At 36.9% G+C, this 21,067-nt stretch overlaps 1 protein-coding gene across 4 annotated transcripts in view; it reads right to left on the reverse strand.

Annotated features, from left to right (window-relative positions):
* Nucleotides 1–20,252, reverse strand: part of LOC120302025 (DNA excision repair protein ERCC-6-like 2) — a 57,407-nt gene extending 37,155 nt beyond the window's left edge. Inside the window, exons 1-8 of one of the 4 annotated variants that reach the window (XM_039329951.1) lie at nt 20,184–20,252; nt 18,374–18,424; nt 16,647–17,071; nt 14,919–15,038; nt 8,771–8,964; nt 6,899–7,060; nt 5,135–5,342; nt 918–1,058 (exon numbers count right to left, since the gene is read on the reverse strand). In XM_039329951.1, coding sequence (XP_039185885.1) covers nt 918–1,058; nt 5,135–5,342; nt 6,899–7,060; nt 8,771–8,964; nt 14,919–15,038; nt 16,647–17,000 — 1,179 coding nt within the window. In that variant the 5' untranslated portion in view covers nt 17,001–17,071; nt 18,374–18,424; nt 20,184–20,252. The other 3 variants (XM_039329948.1, XM_039329950.1, XM_039329940.1) reach the window with 3 other exon arrangements.
* Nucleotides 20,253–21,067: the final 815 nt, after the last annotated feature.

Consider the following 21,067-nt stretch of genomic DNA (forward strand, 5'->3'; position numbering starts at 1 on the left):
CCTGGCTATGCCTGGCTGATTTTTAGGTGATGATTCACTGACCATTTATGTTGTGGTAGATCCAGTGAGGTAAACATGACAAAAATTAAGTTTATTCATTTTATGGATCATACGAGATGAGCAATAATAAAACAGTTTCTATTATATCTTAGTAATATAGCTTGGAAAGGTGTACCGCAAAGCCTTTCCTTGATTATTTTTTTCTTTTGAGACAACATTTTCAAATAATTTACATCTGCTTAACCTGAAGTAAATCAATAGCAATCAACGAGGCCATTTCAAAGTAGAGGAATGATTAGACACACATTTGGCATCCAGTTCACAAAACATTTATTTACCAAAAGACGAATTAGTCCCCACCCAATATATATTTTCTTTCTTCCTTTCAATTGTGTCCAATTCTCAGAGACTGCCTGGACAAATTCCTGCAGTTTTCTTGGCAAGATTTTTCAGAAGCAGTTTGCCATTGTCTTCTTCCTAGGGCTTCAAGAAAGTGACTGGCCCAAGGTCACCCAGCTGGCTTCTTGCCTAAGCAGGACCAGAACTCCTGATTTCCCAGTTTCTAGCCTGATGTCTTAGCCAGTCACCAGACTGGCTCTTATAGAGACTTTTTAGCATTGTTGTAATTATAATAGTGATTGAACTTCTGTTTTGGTAACTCAAATCAGTGCTATTTTAATTTTAAAAAAATTTAATTTAGAAGCATTACACAGACCTGGGAATTGCCGCCTGCCACCCCCATTAGCTTGTTTGTGTTTATTTTATCTACAGTACAGGATGTCATTATTCCATCTACTCTGTGACCCATTAAGATTTATGAGGGGGGAAAAACAGAGGCTGGATATGGAGTAGGTCAAAGGACTATTGTGGATGGTCACTCTACTTCAAACATACTTAAGTTTAAAAATAATGCTTACTTTGTAGCAACAATTCTTCCTTTTATGGCCACTATTACAGCTACATGGTTCATGTGCCTGCAGAACTAGTTGCACATCTTCTGTCTCCAATACAGTCTTATAAATTGTTCTCTGGAACTCTGTCAAATAACAATATACCGTCTGTTGAGATAAAATGCAAAACAGGGGGAATAAAATAACACAAATAATATATCACAAGCTAAAATACGTACTGAGCTTGCAAACTGAAGAGGTGGGCTTTAAGATTTTTTTTCCCCGAAGATTATGATCAACAAGCTCTTTATATGCAAATGAAAAAATCTGCTAAGAATGTGAAAGATAAATTGTTGGGATCACTCTCAATCCCTAAGACAACCATCTTAAATTGCTTAAAAGATCTATTTGCCATTTCCTGGCACTATTGTAAAGACTAATGCAGGCAGCAGGAATAAAAGAAAACAGCCAATTTTTAAGACTGACATTCTGAATGGCTGATATAGGAGGGAGAGATTCTTGGACAGTGGTATGACATACTTAATCCTTCCTCTTTAAGACCATGGGTGGCATCTCCATGACATCTTTTGGTCTCAACCAGCAGGATACAGATATTCTAAGACCCCTCCTGCATTTAGGCCACCCACAAAGCAGCAGCACCATGCTGTGCTATAATAATCAAATGGTATCTTGAACATATACTCACATTATCAAGAGAATAGGATAAAATAAAAGCTTCTAGATTAAAGGCAACAGAGTGACATTGCTGTTAATCTTCTCTTTAGAAAACACAGTTTAGACTGCATTATTACAAGCTTTAGTTGAAAGGCAGATATAAACAAGGAAGAAAGAGCAGCAGACAAATGTGTATCTTTATTAAATGTGTGATTGGGTGTTCTCTAGAATGTATTTCTACATTTATCAAAACATTCCAGACAGGACAACTGAAAGACATACATCTTTCATAATGGAAACAAAGTCTCACAGTTTTGGATCTATCAATTCACAATAAACTTTTGTACTATAAAAAAAAAGAGGCACAAAAAGAATGCAACTTCAATTAATTCTTGAGTTTGTACAGATACTGAACATATTATACATGCATGCATCTATGCTTCTTCCATCAGCCTATGCATATTGGATAGAAAATGAATGTTTCTGCATGAAAATCATTCATAAGAATATTGTTATGTTCCAGAAATATTTAGTGGAAAAGAGAAGAAAAGCAAAGGGTTTATTTCAAACACTTATTTTTCAAGTCATACTTTTGGTTCTTTCACAAAAATCTGCCTGCATAAATTGTATTTGGAATCTTCTTGAAAGGTGAAAGAGCCCCAAGTCCTTTCCTTTACTTCCACATAATGACACATCTTACATTGAATAATAGAAGGACTGCCACAAAGAGCAAAATCAAAGGAGATATTTCGTTTAAAGTGCTCATGACTTTGAACAGTCCACCACTGTAGAAATTTAACTACCAAATTCCATCTGAATGCACTCTGGGTAGGTCTCACTCACTGGAAAAGAAGAATTTTAGATGATCTGAGCAATAGAAAAAAAATCTGAGCATTATCCTATAGCTTATTTCATATGTTACATCAATAAGTAAATTGAATAGATGGTGGAAACCTTATTGTGCACTTCACAATAAGAACCTCATATTAACTCTCCAGCATGGAAGTGTTTGCCAAGGTTTGGGGTGCTTTGCTGACTCAGGACTATTGAAAAGAACCGAGAAATCTGCACTTAATTAGAGTCTCCAGGAAAATATCAGTCCATTAATTGAGGCTGAACCACTGGGGTGTCATAGAGCAAAAAAGTGATTTTAAATATCTAAACAAATCTATAAAATGAAGAAAAAAATAAATGTTTCAAAGTCCATAGAAAAGTTATGGTGTGACATAGAATATTCATGTTAAAAAAAACCTCTCAGATGTTATAAGTTGAAGCCTTTGATCACGGAGAGATGAACCAAAATTCCTACACACAGTGATGTGAAAACCTGACGATCAATTACAGAAAGCATTTGGGCACTGCAGCTAAAGTTGATGCAACCAGTTACTGAATCTAAAAGGACAAATACTTTTTCATACTGCCATATTGCTAGATTCACATGAAGTGTAAGATTCAGAGACAAAAATATGCAAACATTCAAAAAATCCAAAAGAGGGCAAATATATATATATATTTTTCAAAGAAGTATATAAAGATGAAACTCCAGGAAAACTGAGATGCTAGTATTTTCTAAAGAGCTCAGACAATCAAGAATGAATTCCATAGGAGCAGATTTTGAGCTCCCCAATCAATAGCTATTTCAAGACATGAACTTCCATGAAAAAGACAAACAAGTTGATTTTAATGAGCAATGTGAATGTTAGATTCATGTCCCAAAATGTCAAAGAATCAAAGTCCAAATCCCTACTTGCTTCAAAGAGGTCATCAAGAAGAGAACAACGCCCTCTGAATTTTCAGGGACAATAACTGCAACAATTACTTGGGTAATTTTCAGAATGCCTGCAGCTGTCAAGAGTGATTTGCTTTTCACCTAGTTTCTTCCATTCATTATTTTCAATAACACTATAGAAATCTAATATAACAAAGAAATTGTGTGAACATTGTGTGAAAACAATGCAGGGCAAAGGTAGGTGCTAATAATTCACCCAGATTCTGTGAAACAAAATTATTTGGAATTCTGCTTTTATAACAAAGCGTTTAATGATATACCTGTAACACAGACCAAATCCTTACAAGGTTGAAAATGCACTTATGGGAAAAATGTTTGATAAGACATTTGTATCAAAAAGATAGCATCAGCTAGTCGACCATGAACGATTTTGTAAAAGCTAAAGCAGAGCTGGATGTGATTAGTACTTTGATGGGAAAATATCAGAAAATCCCAGCACTGCAGATTATATAAAAAGTTGGAAAGACATCTTGGAAAAAGGATACAGCAACCCATCTCCACACAGTTGTCATAGAAATGGATGCATCCATTAATTCATCAAAAATTGAATTCATTACAAAGAAGGCTCCCTGTCTCAGACATTAGTCTTTCTCAATACAACAGCAAACAAGTGTCTCTCTTTTCCATAAAAATAGTTAGTGATTAGCAAGTACTATCCAGATTTTTTTTTAAATGGGAGGAAAGTTACAACCCTCTATCTCCAGAATATAGCAATATGTCATGTATGCCACAAACATTTCTGTTCCCTTCTCTAGTTTCCCTTAAGAACTATGGCAGCGCTAGCTGCTTCTGCTCACTGACGGCTGCCAGCAGTTCAGCAGTTTGATCCTGACCGGCTCAAGGTTGACTTAGCCTTCCATCCTTCCGAGGTCGGTAAAATGAGGACCCAGGTAGTTGGGGGCAATATGTTGACTCTGTAAACCGCTTAGAGAGGGCTGTAAAGCACTGGGAAGCAGTATATAAGTCTAAGTGCTATTGCTATTGCTATTCAAAGTTTTACCTTCACAGAGATAGTATCTATCATTCAGTGATTCAAAAATCTCTGTCTTCCAAGTCAAAGAATATTACTGGTAACATCACAAAATAATAATAATAATGAGTTTTATCTTACATTCACTTGGTGCATATGAAGAGCTTAGGGAAGTATAATAAAGCCCCACACAGTAACCTCCAGAATTCTCTGTAAGGGAAAAGTCCCTTCCTCCAAATGTTAGAAAGAAATGGTTTGAAGGATAAAAAGTGCAAAAAAAGGCACCTAGCAAGAAGATTTTGATTTTTCCCTGTCATTCACAGCTTCCAAAACTTTGTAAAAAGCCTCTCTTGTAGTTGATTCAGATACGCTCCTAGGTTGCTCATAGCCTTTGAGAGGAAGCATAACCCAGTTTTTCCTGAAGCTAATGATAAACATCACAATTATTGCTATTAATTAAATCAGCAATCAAGGAAAAGGTCTTTTTCCAGTCTCCCCCCCCCAATGTGCTGTTACAATTTGACATAGATTTCCAGCCTCACTTGCCCCCAGAGTATAAAGCTACACACAGGCAGTTCCATACATAGGTTACTCTAATACAGTGTTTCTCAACCTTGACAATTTTAAGGCATGTGGACTTCAACTCCCAGAATTCCACAGCCAGCAATGCTGGCTGTGGAATTCTGGGAGTTGAAGTCCACATGCCTTAAATTTGTCAAGGTTGAGAAACACTGCTCTAATATATCTACTATATAAATTGTACAAAATCCACATTAACAGGAATAATCAAAGTTAATAAATGGTGCTCACTCTGTCTTCTTTCTTGGGCAACTGGTGACTGATGAGAGCCTTTGTACGCCTTAAGAAATAGCCTGATAGTTTTTGAGCTAGCCTTGCCATTGCCTTTCGACCTGTGGCTAGCTCTCTCTTAGTTGCAGTGTGCCGCTGGCCAAGTTCTACAGGATCAGAAATCTTTGTCTTGAAACTTGCTTCGCTACCCAAGAGCCCAGGAACAGCCCTAAGAGAAAGAGAAAAATTGTTGTTTTCCACTGCAGGGGTCCTCAACCTTGGCAACTTTAAGACTTGTGGACTTCAACTCCCAGAATTCTTCAGCCAGCTTTGCTGGCTGAGGAATTCTGGTAGTTGAAGTCCACAAGTCTTAAAGTTGCCAAGGTTGAGAACTCCTGTTCTAGTGTATCAAGCACTAATACAGGATATTAATTTTAGCAGGCTTCTAGAGTCAAAGATCTAGAGTTGTTATTAGCTATTAACTTTCACATACCAGCCGTAAGATTTACCAAGTTTTAATTATTTGTTGGACCGATTTTGGGGTTTATTCTTATGCTTTATCACGTGCATTTTGTGGAAAGCCTTTATAAATGAGGCAAAAATTGTGACTGAATTGAGTTATGACTGTGGGCCCGAAAAACAAACCATCTCATATGTAGGGACAAAGTGCCAAAATGGAGCCTATAATGGAGACTTTGCTGATTTCCTGGCCGCAACAAATAAAGCAAAAAATTATATCTATTTATACGTTTATAATACCTTACATTTTATATTTCACATTTTATATCTTTATCTCTTGTGTTTTTAATCGAAATGAGATATGAATGTGCCATATGAGAAATATGTGAAAAGCCACCTTCAGTGTTGGACAGACAGAAAGACTCTGAGAACTGGGTAAGGATTAGCACTGATGATGTCACCTAGTTTGGCAGATGTTTCTTGCAGAAATGTTTGCAAGAAAAATATTAAGCTCAGAGAGAGTACTAAGGACCCCTCATTTTAATCCTCAGCTACAAATATTCTCCTTTATTGGTTTCAAAGTTATGGCTGCTGCAGTGCTCCTGCCTTAAGAAACATATATGCCACACTAACAAAGCTACATTGGTACTCAAAATTCTGTTTTCCTGGGATACCAAGTTACAGTACAAGCCCAGGGAAAAAAATGCAAGTTTTTCACAAAATTCCAACAGGTGCACAATATTATACATCCCCTGAAGTACCTTTTCTGTATCACATCTGAAGTGCTGTACACCCTAATATAGGGGTAGGCAACCTTGGCTCTTTTATGACTCATGGACTTCAACTCCCAGAATTCCCGAGCCAGCATGGCTGGCTCAGGAATTCTGGGAGTTGAAGTCCAGGAGTCATAAAAGAGTCAAGGTTGCCTACCCTTGCCCTAATAGAAAGAAGAAGGCATATATTTGGGTTTCTAAACTGCTCTTTCCTCGTATTGTTAAGCAGCTTATAAATGCCTAAAACCAATGACATGAGGCACTGAAGGAATCATCTCACATATTACACAGTAATAAATGCACATTTATTATGGCTTGTATTCTAAATTCCATGACACACACTCACACAATGGGAAATATGTGCTCTATAAATTCCTGGCACAGACAACTATAGCTGGTTTGCCAAAATTCTCTGTAAAAGACATCTGTAAGACATGTGAATGCCAGGCGCGCGTAATACATGAGAACTCTGATGTGCATAGAGATAAACAAGGGGAAAAAGGATTATAAACACTCCATCTGTGCTTGTAATATTAAATTTTATTTCACTTACCAGTCCATAACACACCAAAGCTCTTTCATGTTATTCTGTAAAATTGTCCCAGTAAGTCCCAACCGAACTTTACACGTTAGAGCCTTCATTGTCTGAGTAATCTGAGATTTTGGATTCTTGATTCTATGTACTTCATCTACAATGACAGCTGACCAGTGTAAGCTATGAAACATAAGGATTGGTAAAAGTTTTTCTAAAGTCTCTCCCTCAGTTCCAGTTGTCTTAATGAGCTAGTATAGTACTAATTTTCTCATAATGAATTCATCCTATTCCTCCAGATATAATAATAGTTGGAATTGTTTGCTGAAGATTAGAGACCATACTCTAATACATTGAGCCAGTGCAGGGTGATAGATAAGTTTTCACTTCTCTAATCTATGGCTGAATGACTGTCTTAATGTCAGCCATCCAGTTTCTCTATCTAAAGCAGACATGTCAAACACACGACATCACGTGACTTCGTGTGATGTATTGGGACTGTTTTGCCATTGCCGGCAAAGGGGTGGGCGCGGCTTCCGTGTGATGCATCCGGCCCGTGAGCCGGCAGTTTGACACCCGTGATCTAAAGAAAAATTAAAAACTGGATCTCTCTGCTGCTAGTATAGCACCTGAATCACTACACCAGTGTTTCCCAAACTTGACAATTTTAAGGCATGAGGACTTCAACTCCCAGAATTCCACAGCCAGCAACGCTGGCTGTGGAATTCTGGGAGTTGAAGTCCACATGCCTTAAAATTGTCAAGTTTGGGAAACACTGCACTACACCATAGTGGCTCTCATATAAACATTTCATTTCTCTATTTTAAAGAGTACAGCACATTTAAAAGTTTAAGCTGATAGCCATATCTTTGTTTATAATTAAGGCTTAAAGGCCCACAGTATTCTATAAGCAACTTTTAAGAAGAAAAATAGGGCTTTATTTGAAAGGATGCCCAGTTGCTAAAATGAAAATACAGACAAACATAAGTCACTAAAAGAGGACTGGAAAGCAAACTCTCAACTCTGCCTTCTACTAAAGGGCATTCTTCAATGGCAGTATTTGGTGACTACCAAAACTCCCATGTACAAGATTGCATTGCAACTGGATCCATTGCCTCACAGTATTATTGATCCATGATCTATGTAGGCTTTTGGGGACCATGTTTTTTTTACAAGAGTTTGCCCATGTATTCTATCTTATTTTAAATCTGTTGACATTTCTATCTTTCAGGGTGAAGTTGAAGAAAGCCCCCTGTTGCAACAGGACAGAATCCATTGTCTGAATCCATTTAAGAAAAATGGAGCTAAGGAGTATGGAGGAGAGAATGAGGAAAGTCTCTGCGACTCATTTTCATTTGTCTGCATGTGTTTAAGTCACATAGATTTCAACAGACACATTGTGTAGCCAGGATTATATTTCTTAAATACCTTTTCCTTTATCTCTAGATCAGTGGTTCTCAACCTTTTTAATGCCGCGACCCCAACCGGTCGTAAGTCGAGGACTACTCAACCGGTCATAAGTCGAGGACTACTCAACTGGTGCAGCACCGTTTGCAGAATGGGACTTTTGGCGGGCTCAGCAGGGCAGAGACAGCCTGGACAATTCCTATTGGCTTTTGAAAGCCAATAGAATTAGACTCTATTCAAGAGAGTCTATTCTATTGGCTTTCAAAAGCCAATAGAATAAAAGGGAGTAGCACAGCTAAGGAAAAGGGGGGGGGGAAATGGCGGACTGCGTTGTTTGGCGACCCCCGTGAAATGGTCGTTCGACCCCAAATGGGGTCCCGACCCACAGGTTGAGAACCACTGCTCTAGCTCTTTCAAGGATTTATAGCCCCAATTCATATAAAAAATGCTTCATATTCAGTAGCAGTCATTACAGAATGTAGTTACCTGTTAAGCTCATTCAAATAAAGGCGAAGTGCTTCAGAGGTTGTTAGCACAATTTCACATTTTCCCTGCTTGATTCGATTTAACTCATGCTCTTTTCTGTTGCCATGCAGAACTATAACCTTGAAGTACCCCCAAACATCTAATTCTTCTTTCCAATTATAGAGCACAGAAAGAGGTGCCACAATCAAGAAAATCTGAAACAGAACATACAGTACTGCTGATGAACAAAATTTTCTCACTGTTAACGATTTTCAAATGAAATAGTTTTCAATTGTTGCAATAAAGAAAGTCAAGAGATAATTTTTAAAAAATATAGCATATAGGTAGTCCTCAGCTTACTACAGTTCATTTAGTGACCATTCAAAGTTACGACGACACTGGAAAAAGTGACTTACGACCGTTTTTTAGAGTTACAATCTTTGCAACCTCCCCAAGATCATGTGATCAAAATTCAGATGCTTGGCAACTGGTCCATATTTATAACCACTGCTGTGTCCCAGGGTCATGTGATTAATTTTTTTGTGACCTTCTGACAAGCAAAGTCAATGGGGTAGCCAGATTCACTTAACAACCAGGTTAGTAACTGATCAACTGCACTGATTCATTTAATAACTGTGGCAGGAAAGGACATAAAATGGGCAAAATTCAAAATTCACTTAATAAATGTCTCACTTAATAACAGAAATTTTGGGCTCAATTGTGATCGTAAGTTGAGGACTACCTGTATGTTATTAAGATGTAGATATAAGAATATTTTTGAAAATGGAGTCCAGGGTATGTGTTATGGCAGCCCTGAATAATACAGAACTATCAGGCTACATGCCACCTACCAGCATGAGCTGAACCCAACAAATGCACAATTCATTTTCCTACATTTCGGCAGTCAACATTAGAAACTGATGATTTACTAAGTTACTGTTGGCCCTACACTGCGTCACTGGCAAGTAATGATCCTATCAACAGAAAGCAGTTTTCATAATTATACCATCTGTAGATGTTTCGGACCACACCTAACCCAGAATTATTCTTTTGGGTCCTACTACTAACAGAAATAAAAATTACAAACAAATAAGTCACAAGATCAAATGTGGACCCTAGAAACTTTGAAAACAATCTCCAAATCTTTCTCCACATTGCTATTGAAATATTATTTTGAACAGGACAACATAGAAATAATGGTGACATAGATACAGTGGGGCAAAAAAGTATTTAGTCAGCCACCAATTGTGCAAGTTCTCCCACTTAAAAAGATGAGAGAGGCCTGTAATTGTCATCATAGTAGACCTCAACTATGAGAGACAAAATGAGAAAACAAATCCAGACAATCACATTGTCTGATTTGGAAAGAATTTATTTGCAAATTATGGTGGAAAATAAGTATGTGGTCACCTACAAACAAGCAAGATTTCTGGCTCTCACAGACCTGTAACTTCTTCTTTTAAGAGGCTCCTCTGTCCTCCACTCATTACCTGTATTAATGGCACCTGTTTGAATTTGTTATCAGTATAAAAGACACCTGTCCACAACCTTAAACAATCACACTCCAAACTCCACTATGGTGAAGACCAAAGAGCTGTCGAAGGACACCAGAAACAAAATTGTAGACCTGCACCAGGCTGGGAAGACTGAATCTGCAATAGGCAAGCAGCTTGGTGTGAAGAAATCAACTGTGGGAGCAATAATTAGAAAATGGAAGACATACAAGACCACTGATAATCTCCCTCGATCTGGGGCTCCATGCAAGATCTCACCCTATGGGGTCAACATGATCACAAGAACGGTGAGCAAAAATCCCAGAACCACACGGGGGGACCTAGTGAATGACCTGCAGAGAGCTGGGACTAACGTAACAAAGGCAACCATCAGTAACACACTATGCCGCCAGGGACTCAGATCCTGCAGTGCCAGACGTGTCCCCCTGCTTAAGCCAGTACATGTCCGGGCCTGTCTGAAGTTTGCCAGAGAACATTTGGATGATCCAGAAGAGGATTGGGAGAATGTCATATGGTCAGATGAAACCAAAGTAGAACTATTTGGTAGAAACACAACTCGTCGTGTTTGGAGGAGAGAGAATGCTGAGTTGCATCCAAAGAACACCATACCTACTGTGAAGCATGGGAGTGGCAACATCATGCTTTGGGGCTGTTTCTCTGCAAAGGGACCAGGATGACTGATCTGTGTACTGGAAAGAATGAATGGGGCCATGTATCGTGAGATTTTGAGTGCAAACCTCCTTCCATCAGCAAGGGCATTGAAGATGAAACATGGCTGGGTCTTTCAGCATAACAATGATCCCAAACACACTGCCCGGGCAACGAAGGAGTGGTTTCGTAAGAAGCATTTCAAGGTCCTGGAGTGGCCTAGCCAGTCTCCAGATCTCAACCCCATAGAAAACCTTTGGAGGGAGTTGAAAGTCCGTGTTGCCCAGCGACAGCCCCAAAACATCACTGCTCTAGAGGAGATATGTATGGAGGAGTGGGCCAACATACCAGCAACAGTGTGTGCCAACCTTGTGAAGACTTACAGAAAAGTTTGACCTCTGTCACTGACAATAAAGGATATATAACCAAGTATTGAGATGAACTTTTGATATTGACCACAGACTTATTTTCCACCATAATTTGCAAATAAATTCTTTCCAAATCAGACAATGTGATTGTCTGGATTTGTTTGCTCATTTTGTCTCTCATAGTTGAGGTCTACCTATGATGACAATTACAGGCCTCTCTCATTTTTTTAAGTGGGAGAAGGTGCACAATTGGTGGCTGACTAAATACTTTTTTGCCCCACTGTATGGAACACCTATACTAATAAAACTTAATTTAATATAAAAGAAATAGAACCAAATACATGTTCTTATGTTGTGCTGCTTAAGTTAAGGAGAGGAACATGCAGAGACCAGGGAAGATCTATCAAGAAAACAATTTCTTGAAGGCACTTTGGAGAGAAAATCTGACATGAATACCAATTGGGATTCCCCCCTCCAAAATCACAAACACATAAGTTTCAAGCCAGCCCTTGTTACTAGCATCTACAGTATATTGAAGTTATTATAAATCCTTGTTAGATCAGTGCCTAAGAATATCTACCATAATGTCTCAAACACAACGCCTCTGTTTGGCACTGAATGCTTTGTAATAATATTTGTATGGAACACAAAGACATTTCATTGCTATTATTTTTCTTCTGCCTCTCAAACAAAAGCATCTTGAAATGTTTATAAAATATATAATAACCCAACCCCCCCCCATAAATTAAAAACAACGAAGAACCACGTACAGTGCAAGAAAAAGGGGGGAGGGGAGAAAGCAGAAATGAAACAAAAGCAGAAATGAAAACCATTCAACTAGCTTTCACACTGAAAAAGTCTGGGGAGTTCAATCCCCAACAGAAATCTTAAAATTTAACAGTTAGTGCTATATAGCACAGAGTGACACTACTGTTATATGGAACTCAGAGTCACACATGGTCCCTGGAAGACTTGGGAACAGCGTCCAGATCCTTCCCTAAATTAGTATTGAAATATGATTTTGAATAGGTCAACACAGGAATAATGATTGATAGGTAAGGAACATCCATATTAACTTTAATTTTAATACAACCAAATTTAGCTTTTCTTTCAGCTCCACTTTCCACTGCTGCCTACAGTGGATCCACTCAAAAGTGGCAGAGCTCTGCCACAGTAACTCAGTATCTGGTTGAAGTATGAGCAGCCCTTTTTGCATGAGCAAGCTCAGATGCGTTAAATCAGGATGCTAATTATTTCCCCAGTTTCAAGAGAAGTAACAGGAACAACTAAACAATAGAAAATTTGAATCAAACAAGAAAAGAGATTGGCCAGAGTTAATGTCAGTTAAACTAATCCTCAGTATATTTATTCTGCATAGAGCCATTGAACCTAGGGGTTGCCAAAACCTTGAGAATAATGAAATGCCTTATATTTAAGTCTAATTTCCTAAATTGATGCCCACTTCTGGAACCCACCGCACAGTCTCCATAATGGTCTGGCTGCTTCTTACCAAAAGTGGTCTTTGGAAAAAGTTAAGTGGCTCAAACTGTGAGAGTGGGGAGAAGGGGCAATCAGGCCCAAGGCTTTCAGGGACCAACTGAATGGAAAGTAGGCCCAAGGATGTGGGACTCAATGGGATGGGAAGCAGGCCCAAGACCTGTAGGGACCCAGTCAGGTGGGAAGTAGGCCCAAGGTGTGGGACTCAGTGGGGTGTGAAGCAGGCCCATTACCTGAAGGGGCCTAGGCAAGTGAGAAGTAGGCCCAAGGAATCTAATGGGGTGGAATGGGGAAGGATAGGCCAGGGAGCTACTGCAGCATCTCAGTTATATGGTCAAGCACCCACATTTTGTTTTCATGATCACAAAGGCATTATAGCAACAATAATTTTGGGTAAAGAACTATCTGTAAAACTTTGATTTTAGAAAGCTAAAATTAGTTTATAATTTTTCTTTCTCTTTTTTGTACTTTTTTTTCTTTTAGTTTTAATTTTTATGGTTGTAAATTGTAATCTTTAATAGAAATACTATGAAAAAGGAAATCATGAAAATAAATCCTAGGCAGCATTTTATTATACAAAATTGTACCATATACATTTTAAAGTTTCCATGTCATGTTGTGTACAGTTGCAAATGGTGGTATTCAAATATTTGGGGATATTAGCAATGCTTTGAAACATATCGAAAGTATTTTGAACTTGAATTAACTACACTATCTTTCAAGCACAAAACACTTCTAAAATGCTCGAAACAGCTGTTTCATATTTGGGCTTGGGCATTTTATACACAAAATGGGGAAATCCAATTGTCAAAACAGCTTGTTTCAAAGAGCTTTACACACTAGTACCAGTAGTGATAAATAATGGGCAGAGATTGACTTCTTGGAAATGCCCAATTAGCCAGGTTTTTGGTTGAAAGATTCTGAAGGAACTGAAACAAATCATCAATCTCTTACAGTATATTGACTCTTATTGTTATAACTGTATAAATGTATACATTTATGCAATGTAAGATTCAATTCAATTCCTTATATTAGCTGCCAGGTTTGCAATACTAGAAAACTAAAATATCCTTCAGTAGTATTTAAAAATCTAAAACACTGCTTTAGATGAACAATTAATGCAACACAGAGCTGTAAAAATTTATAATAAACACTAAATGTATTCAAATTTAATTGTCATTTATTAAATATATTAGCAAAAGTTTTCCTAATATATTACATTTATTAATGTAATCTGAAAATAAATATTGAATGTAGATGTTTAGTATTTTTATTTCAACTGCCCATAGTCGCTGGGAATCAGGCAGCATATGAATTTAATCAATCGATCAATCAATCAATCAGTTTTGCCTTATGTTTGCTTATGCAGGCACACAATGTTTATTTTCTTGTTTTGTTTCTATCAATGATTAATTTTTTTGTAGGAGAAGGAGTGGCAGAACCTGGGAACGGGATTAAAAGAAGTATAAGCCTAGAATCCCTACATATTCATAAGAAGTCTTAGTCCAAATTCCCTTGAATTAAGCTGTTCCTTATCTAACTCCGAGCAGATGTTAAATGTTAGTTGAGAAGATTCCCATGAATAAGCTTTTTACCAATAAAACAGTTTAATTGAACCTTCATGTGTGGACCACACCGTCTTTCATGTCTGACATTTTTATCTCTTAGTATTTGTCTTTTTCTACTGGAAAAAAAAAACTTTCAAAGAAGAAAGCATTACATGCAGTCCCTAATCAGTACCCACTCAGCTTAGAAAAGACTTAGGATACACGTAGGCTAGAAAACAAGAACTTGAAAGCGACATAGCCAGTAACTGCCCACCTGAAGTGAAAACACAGTGCAAGAACATCCATTCAAGCCAACTGGTGAATTCCATTAGATGCTCTTCAAGTCTTACTAGAAATAAACACTATTTTCCAAGCAAATTTAATCATTCCTACAAAGCGATTTCTATTTCAAGTTATTATAAAGGACAAATCAAACTTTTGCATCTACATCTAGATTGTAGAAGCCCAGTGATTAGAGATTCCTCTCTACAAATCATCTTTTATTTTGCTCAGTTCATTCATTTTCCAGTTAAAGATTAATTATGCTCCATTTTCAAGACACTCAAATATAAATGTATTTAAATTAAAAGCATACTTTCTTTGGAACAGATGACATTTCTTTTTTCATCGTTCGTAGCAAAAAATCAGGCATATTATTTTCAATATCTGCACGTGTTCCCTTTTTCTTTAGCACTGCAGCCAGAAATGAAATAACCTGGGAAAAGCACAGTGGAAATGTTCAAAGAAAACAGAAAGAGGCAATGTAACTATTTTGAAATCCACAGATATCAAGAATACAAACTAGTGGGATTTTAATAATGGGCATAATGGTAAAAGGATATAATTGCATCAATCAAATCCAAGATCCGGAACAAATAGCAAAACAATGTTAAGATTGGTCTTCAAAAAAATGAAGATAACCAATATTCATACAGAAGCCAATTGAAGAGAGTTCATTTGCAGGACTGATGTTTACGTACTATGTTAATTTTACTACACAAGTATGCTGGTTTTCATCTCTTGTACCATTTAAAAGGACTATTATTCATAATTGAGTTCATAACATGAAATAGCCTTAAACCAGCCTTTTAACTTTCAATCAGGTGAGCACATTTAAAAATGTGTACGTTCAAATAGAAACTCGCCCTGCAAATATATGTGTATTTTCTTTCAACTTACAACCAAGTTCAAATTATTTTGAATAAAAGTTATTTGTCACAGAAATTTTGTTTTTGCATTATAAATACAGCTTCCTACAAAATCAGGCAATGAAGCTATTTATAGAAAGTTCAAAGCAAACTGAGAGTGATAAATTATACAATAAAATTGTAAATTAAAATCAATATGCAATAAATTTCTCATAGAATAGAGTACTATTTCTCTCTTAGACATGAGTTACCATTCTGAGAGGCAATATATTTTTCCATTGTGACAACAGTTACAGCTTTTCCCCACATACTGATTTGATGCAATACATACTGAAGACAGATATCCAGAAAAGAATGCAATTATATTTCCAACAGGTAGTATAAAAAGGCATGCAGAAACCATCCTTGATTTTAAAAAAAGACATGGAATTTATATTATATTATATACATTTCCTAGCTTGTGATTAGAAAATTCCACTCTCATCAACTGTTCGCTTTCTGGGTTTATTTGGCATCTTAAATAGGATGGAAAAATCAGTATAGTGCAAAAAATAAAAAAAATACTTCCAACTTTCTCATCATTATCAAACTTTAATCAATTCCATATGGCTTTTAAAAGCCAAAATAGTCAAAGATTCAAAATCCCTAATACTGATCAGTGTGAAAAAAGTAAAGTTTTGATTTATAAAAAAACTAAGGCATCAACATTTCATCAAAGCTGCCGCTTAAAAACAATACAAGCATCAATAATCAACTAATGTAAGTACTTTTTTTTTCCTCTGCAAAATGTTCCTGTTAAGTCCCTGAGAAAATTTTAAAACAAGATTACAATTACTTGATTTAAACAGTATGGTATTTTTTGAAAAAGAAAAAAACCTAAAAATTATTTTAAAGGCTGCTCCCAAAGCCTATGCCAACTTGTCACTGCTGTGTTTAATTCATCCCCCATCAAAAATAATGCAAGAAACAATATACTACATGAGATAGCAAAAAAACTCAAAGAAAAACAAAACTCTACTCACGCTCAACTGCTTCATTTCATATACCTTCACCTACTTAGAATTGCACTGTGAAGACCTACACAATGTAGTTTTCTAAATAGATAATTTGGATGTTTTATTCTACTTTACAAATATTGTCGGGGCTTTTAGAGGAAAAAGAGGAGGCAGAAATACCTGGATTGTTTTCCCAAGGCCCATGTCATCTCCAAGAATGCACCCACTTTTACGAACATAATGTCCATGGAAAAACTGGGCCCCTTCTCTTTGATAATCACGTAGGTATCTATTAATGGTATAAGGGATCTCTTCCCCATTGTTGGACAGCTCAAAGGCAACTGTTGGTGACGGCAGGCTTCGGTCTGGGAAATAAGGCTTTTCCAAATCTTCATCATCCAATATTAAATTATTCTTTGTACTTTTATTTGTTTTGATCTGCGAGAGTTTGGTTGCAAGTATTTTCTCTTCCTCATTTTTCCCAAGGGAAACTGTGGCAAAACACTTCCCATTGCTATTTGTTTCATAAGACATTACTGTAGCATCTCAAAACTTCTCAAGTTCAGGAAAAGGTGCAAGACATCTATCTCCAACATGCCACTGGTCTGTTAAAAAAACATGCAAAGAAAATAACAAAAAGCAGTGCACTGCAACAAAACTTAGAAAGAAATCCTTGCTGAAAATAACACTGGAATCTAAATGGGTATAAAAAAGTACTGAGCTTTTCTCCTTAACCGTACTGAGGCTCAAGCAAGATATACATTCGAATAAATAAACCACTAAATTAGCCAAATTGTCAATTTGGCAAGTGCATATTTATCATTTTGTGTTTATTGCATAATCTTCAACTTATTTTAAAGAATAGTCTAAGGCTAACTCTCAAAGGATAAATGCCACAGAATAAAATTAAAGACAAGATTGCATGTCATATAATAACAACTCTTATACGTGGAAATTCCCATGAATATGTTTTTGAATAAATACATTAAGAACTGTACCAGATCACCAATCAAAGACTTACCACTATTTTTTCTCTATACAATATGGATGCTGAAGCTTATAGCTCCTAGCAATTGGTGTGAAAAGGCTGCTGCATCTGATATTAGAGGTAAGCATTACCACCTTATAATCCTTGAATATATTTAACCTCTTTAAAACTGCCCACAATGATTTACATCTGTAATAAAACTCCATCCATAATAGTATACAGTTCCATCACATTCCTCTTAATCTTTTTCCAGGTTAGAAAGACCATATCAGCAAAAACACGGTTGCCGGATTTTTTTTCCCAGCACTTTATGAAGAGCTTCTCTCTTAATCACATCACTGGCAAAGAAGATGGATGAGGAATTAGAATGGGAAGTCGCTATCCAACTCACTCTTCTATAAGGATGTATTGGGGACTTTTTTCTGGATTTTTTTTCTCCAATCCTCAGCCCCAACTGCTCTATTTCTAAATTTGAATTCCAATTCCTTTTCTGTTCAGTTTTTAAAGAATTATCTTGTTAAAGAACAGAAAGTCAATGGGAGAATCCTAACTTTCTCTTGTTTAAGAAATAAAGAAATCAATTAACAACTGCCTTGTTTAGTGACTGTTCAAACTTATGACAGCACTGAAAAAGTAGCTTTACCATCAGTCCTTGAACATATGGCTATCTCATGTGATCACCATTTGGGCACTTCACAATCAGCACACATTTATAACTGTCCCAGTGTCCCATGGTCAGGCTTCTGATAAGAAAAGTCAATGGAGAGGCTGGTAGGAAAACTTGCAAAGGGCCAATCATGTTTGACACCCCTACAATAGAGGCAATTTTACTTTTGATCTCTTATGTCCTTACATAAGATTGAAACATTGATTCCAGCATTATTCTCTCCTTTCAAGGTAATTTATAAACATAACTCACCTGTAGAAGTCATACGTTCCTAATTACATGTAGGAATATATTTCCAAATGCCTATAAAATAGGGGAGGAAACTTAAAGGAACAATCAGTAAATGCCATCAATAATCAAAGAAGAACCCATACCAAAATTTAAAAAATCCAAAACACATAGGCAAAGGCATAGCAAATACAATGCATATCAATCAATAATACTTCAATTTGAGAAAGAAAAGTAACTGCAGACTTTTTGCTATTAAAATCCAGAAAATCCCATATCAAAGAGGGTTCTTTACACAGAAGATTGTCCTGAAGATTGTTTATAAACATGACTGCAAAATCTGCCAAATTAGAGCCAACTAATGTTTTGTGCTGTTGACAAAATCATTTTACTATTACTTGTCAATACCCTGCTTCATCTCATTACTACCAAGACTTCTAGACAATTATAAATACTTCACTGATTAATAAATTGAAGATGCCCTCAAACCAAATTCAATTCTTAGCAACACAGCCTTCTGTTTACTTGCTAGCAATGTATAAGTACTTAAGGCATTGCTGCCTTCTTGATTTTTTTCTTTCCAATCTTGCCCACAGCCCTGTAATTTCCTAGTGGTCTCCCATCCAATACTAACCAAGTCAATCTGTATTTAATTTGCCACTGTGAGACAACAGCTAGTAAACTACATGCCATCTATTCAACAATAGCTAATAGACTATGTGGGGAAAGAATGTGAGATGAAAATAAAACTAAACCCCAGCAACTCATGCAACGTTATCATAATTTGGTCATAACAGTCATACTGTTTCATCTATAGACACAATCCTAAAACATAATTCCTATTCTCGCACATCATTTACACATACAGCTCACCATGTTTTTAAACTAATGCAATTTTGGGGTTTCCAAATACCTAAACAATAAACTTCAGCATATGAGTAGCTTGCACAACACATGAAGGTAAAATTGGCTTGTTTCAGGTTTAATGAGTTGTGCAAACTTTTCTAAAGAATCACAGAAAGCTTTCCTGTTTGGCTTCTTCTTGCTGTCTTAGAGTACTGTATATAAAACAACACCTCATTATGTCTGTCTTATTAGATTAGTGCTTAAGATGTGTGGACTTCAACTCCCAGAATTCCTCAACCAGCATGTTGACAGAAGGATTCTGGGAGTTGAAGTCCACACATCTTAAAGCCACTAAGGTTAAGAAACAATGCATTAGACAAAGGAAGGCAATTTTAAAAAGCAGTGGGAGCTGATTTGAGCTACCATCTCCCACCTGCAATCATCCAAATATCACAACATTTTGACAAAGTGACACAAAAAAATCTTAACTTCACACAGCTACCTACTGGTTCTCTAGACTTTAGCAGTCAGATATGATAACCCTTGCATGTTCATATATAACCTTTTTAGGATATCTCAAGCATAAATTTTGGGAGATTAGGAGTCAAGTTGCCTTTCTTTCTGAAAAAAAAAATCAATCTGAATAAATGTGTTGTATATAAGCTGCGCACTTAGGCGAGGTAGAAACTGCTCTCCAATCTTTTAACTTACTTCATTGAAGGTCCACACACAAATATACTTATGCATATAGACTTGTGAGACCTTTGCTTAAAATGTCAGAAGCAAAACAAGACATTTAAGATACATGTAATAAACTCATGCTGCCAGGATCTCCGCCTTAAAAGATCAATATTCTGAAATAACCTTCCCCTGGTGGAAGTTTCTGCTCTAAAACATCTCTTTAAAGTTTGAGAAAAAGCCATTCGCAACCTCCCTGACCGCCGCTCGCTTTATCGCCCCAAACCATCCTTGCCCACCGCTCTCCTACCACCATCTCGTCGCAGCCGATGAAATCCCGCGAGAATACCTTTCCGTTCGGCATCGGGTCTTTAAGAAAGGCTATTGGTGGCTGAGCTATTCTACTTTCGCAAGGAAATCACCATAGATGTAGAATCGTAAAGAGTCACGACTCAGAAGCGGCATCCTACATAGAAGCCTTTTTTTTTAACCTTTTCCTGGGGATTGACCGCGCGTGGCTGTGCAAACGTACTCAGAGTATCGAGATGAGGCAGAGTAAGGCTTGAGCTCAGTGAAGTTGTTTGTGAATTACATGTTGTCCTCACTTAATCACTGTCTGACTTAGTAACCATTCAAAGTTATGAAAAAAGAAACTTTACAATTGCTTCTCATACTTATGATCGCCAGAGCGTCCTTGCAGTCACATGATCAAGATTCCAGTGCTTTGCAACCAGCAGGCGTTTACAACCATTGCAGCGTCATGCAATTGCCACTTGTGTGCACTTCACAGCTAGTTTCCAACAGTCAATGAGAAGCGACCAGTAACATAAGTTGTGGGCACATGTTGCTTCACTTAATCATCTTGCTTAGCAATGGAGTTGTTGATTCCAGCTGTGGTCATTAAACAAGAATACCTGTATATTGGAGTGTATTGCTTTTGTGAGAGATCAGACCTTTTATCATTGTTTTTTTGCTTTTTACTATTTTTATTATTTGTGAGCCATCATGGCTTAGGGTCATGGTGCATAAGATGGGTGGTTATATAACTATAATAAATGAATAAATGAAGCTAAGAGTATCCAACAATAATGCCTTTAAACAGTCCCCAAAAAAACCTGTAAAGAGAGGACCACTTTCATATAAACAGAGTAGATTAAAGCTCAGCCTTTACTGGAGTAATTACAAATTACAATA

This window comes from Crotalus tigris, unplaced genomic scaffold (genome assembly GCF_016545835.1).
Source record: "Crotalus tigris isolate CLP2741 ecotype Arizona unplaced genomic scaffold, ASM1654583v1 scf7180000017614.5298720, whole genome shotgun sequence".
Classification (NCBI taxonomy): Eukaryota; Metazoa; Chordata; class Lepidosauria; order Squamata; family Viperidae; genus Crotalus; species Crotalus tigris.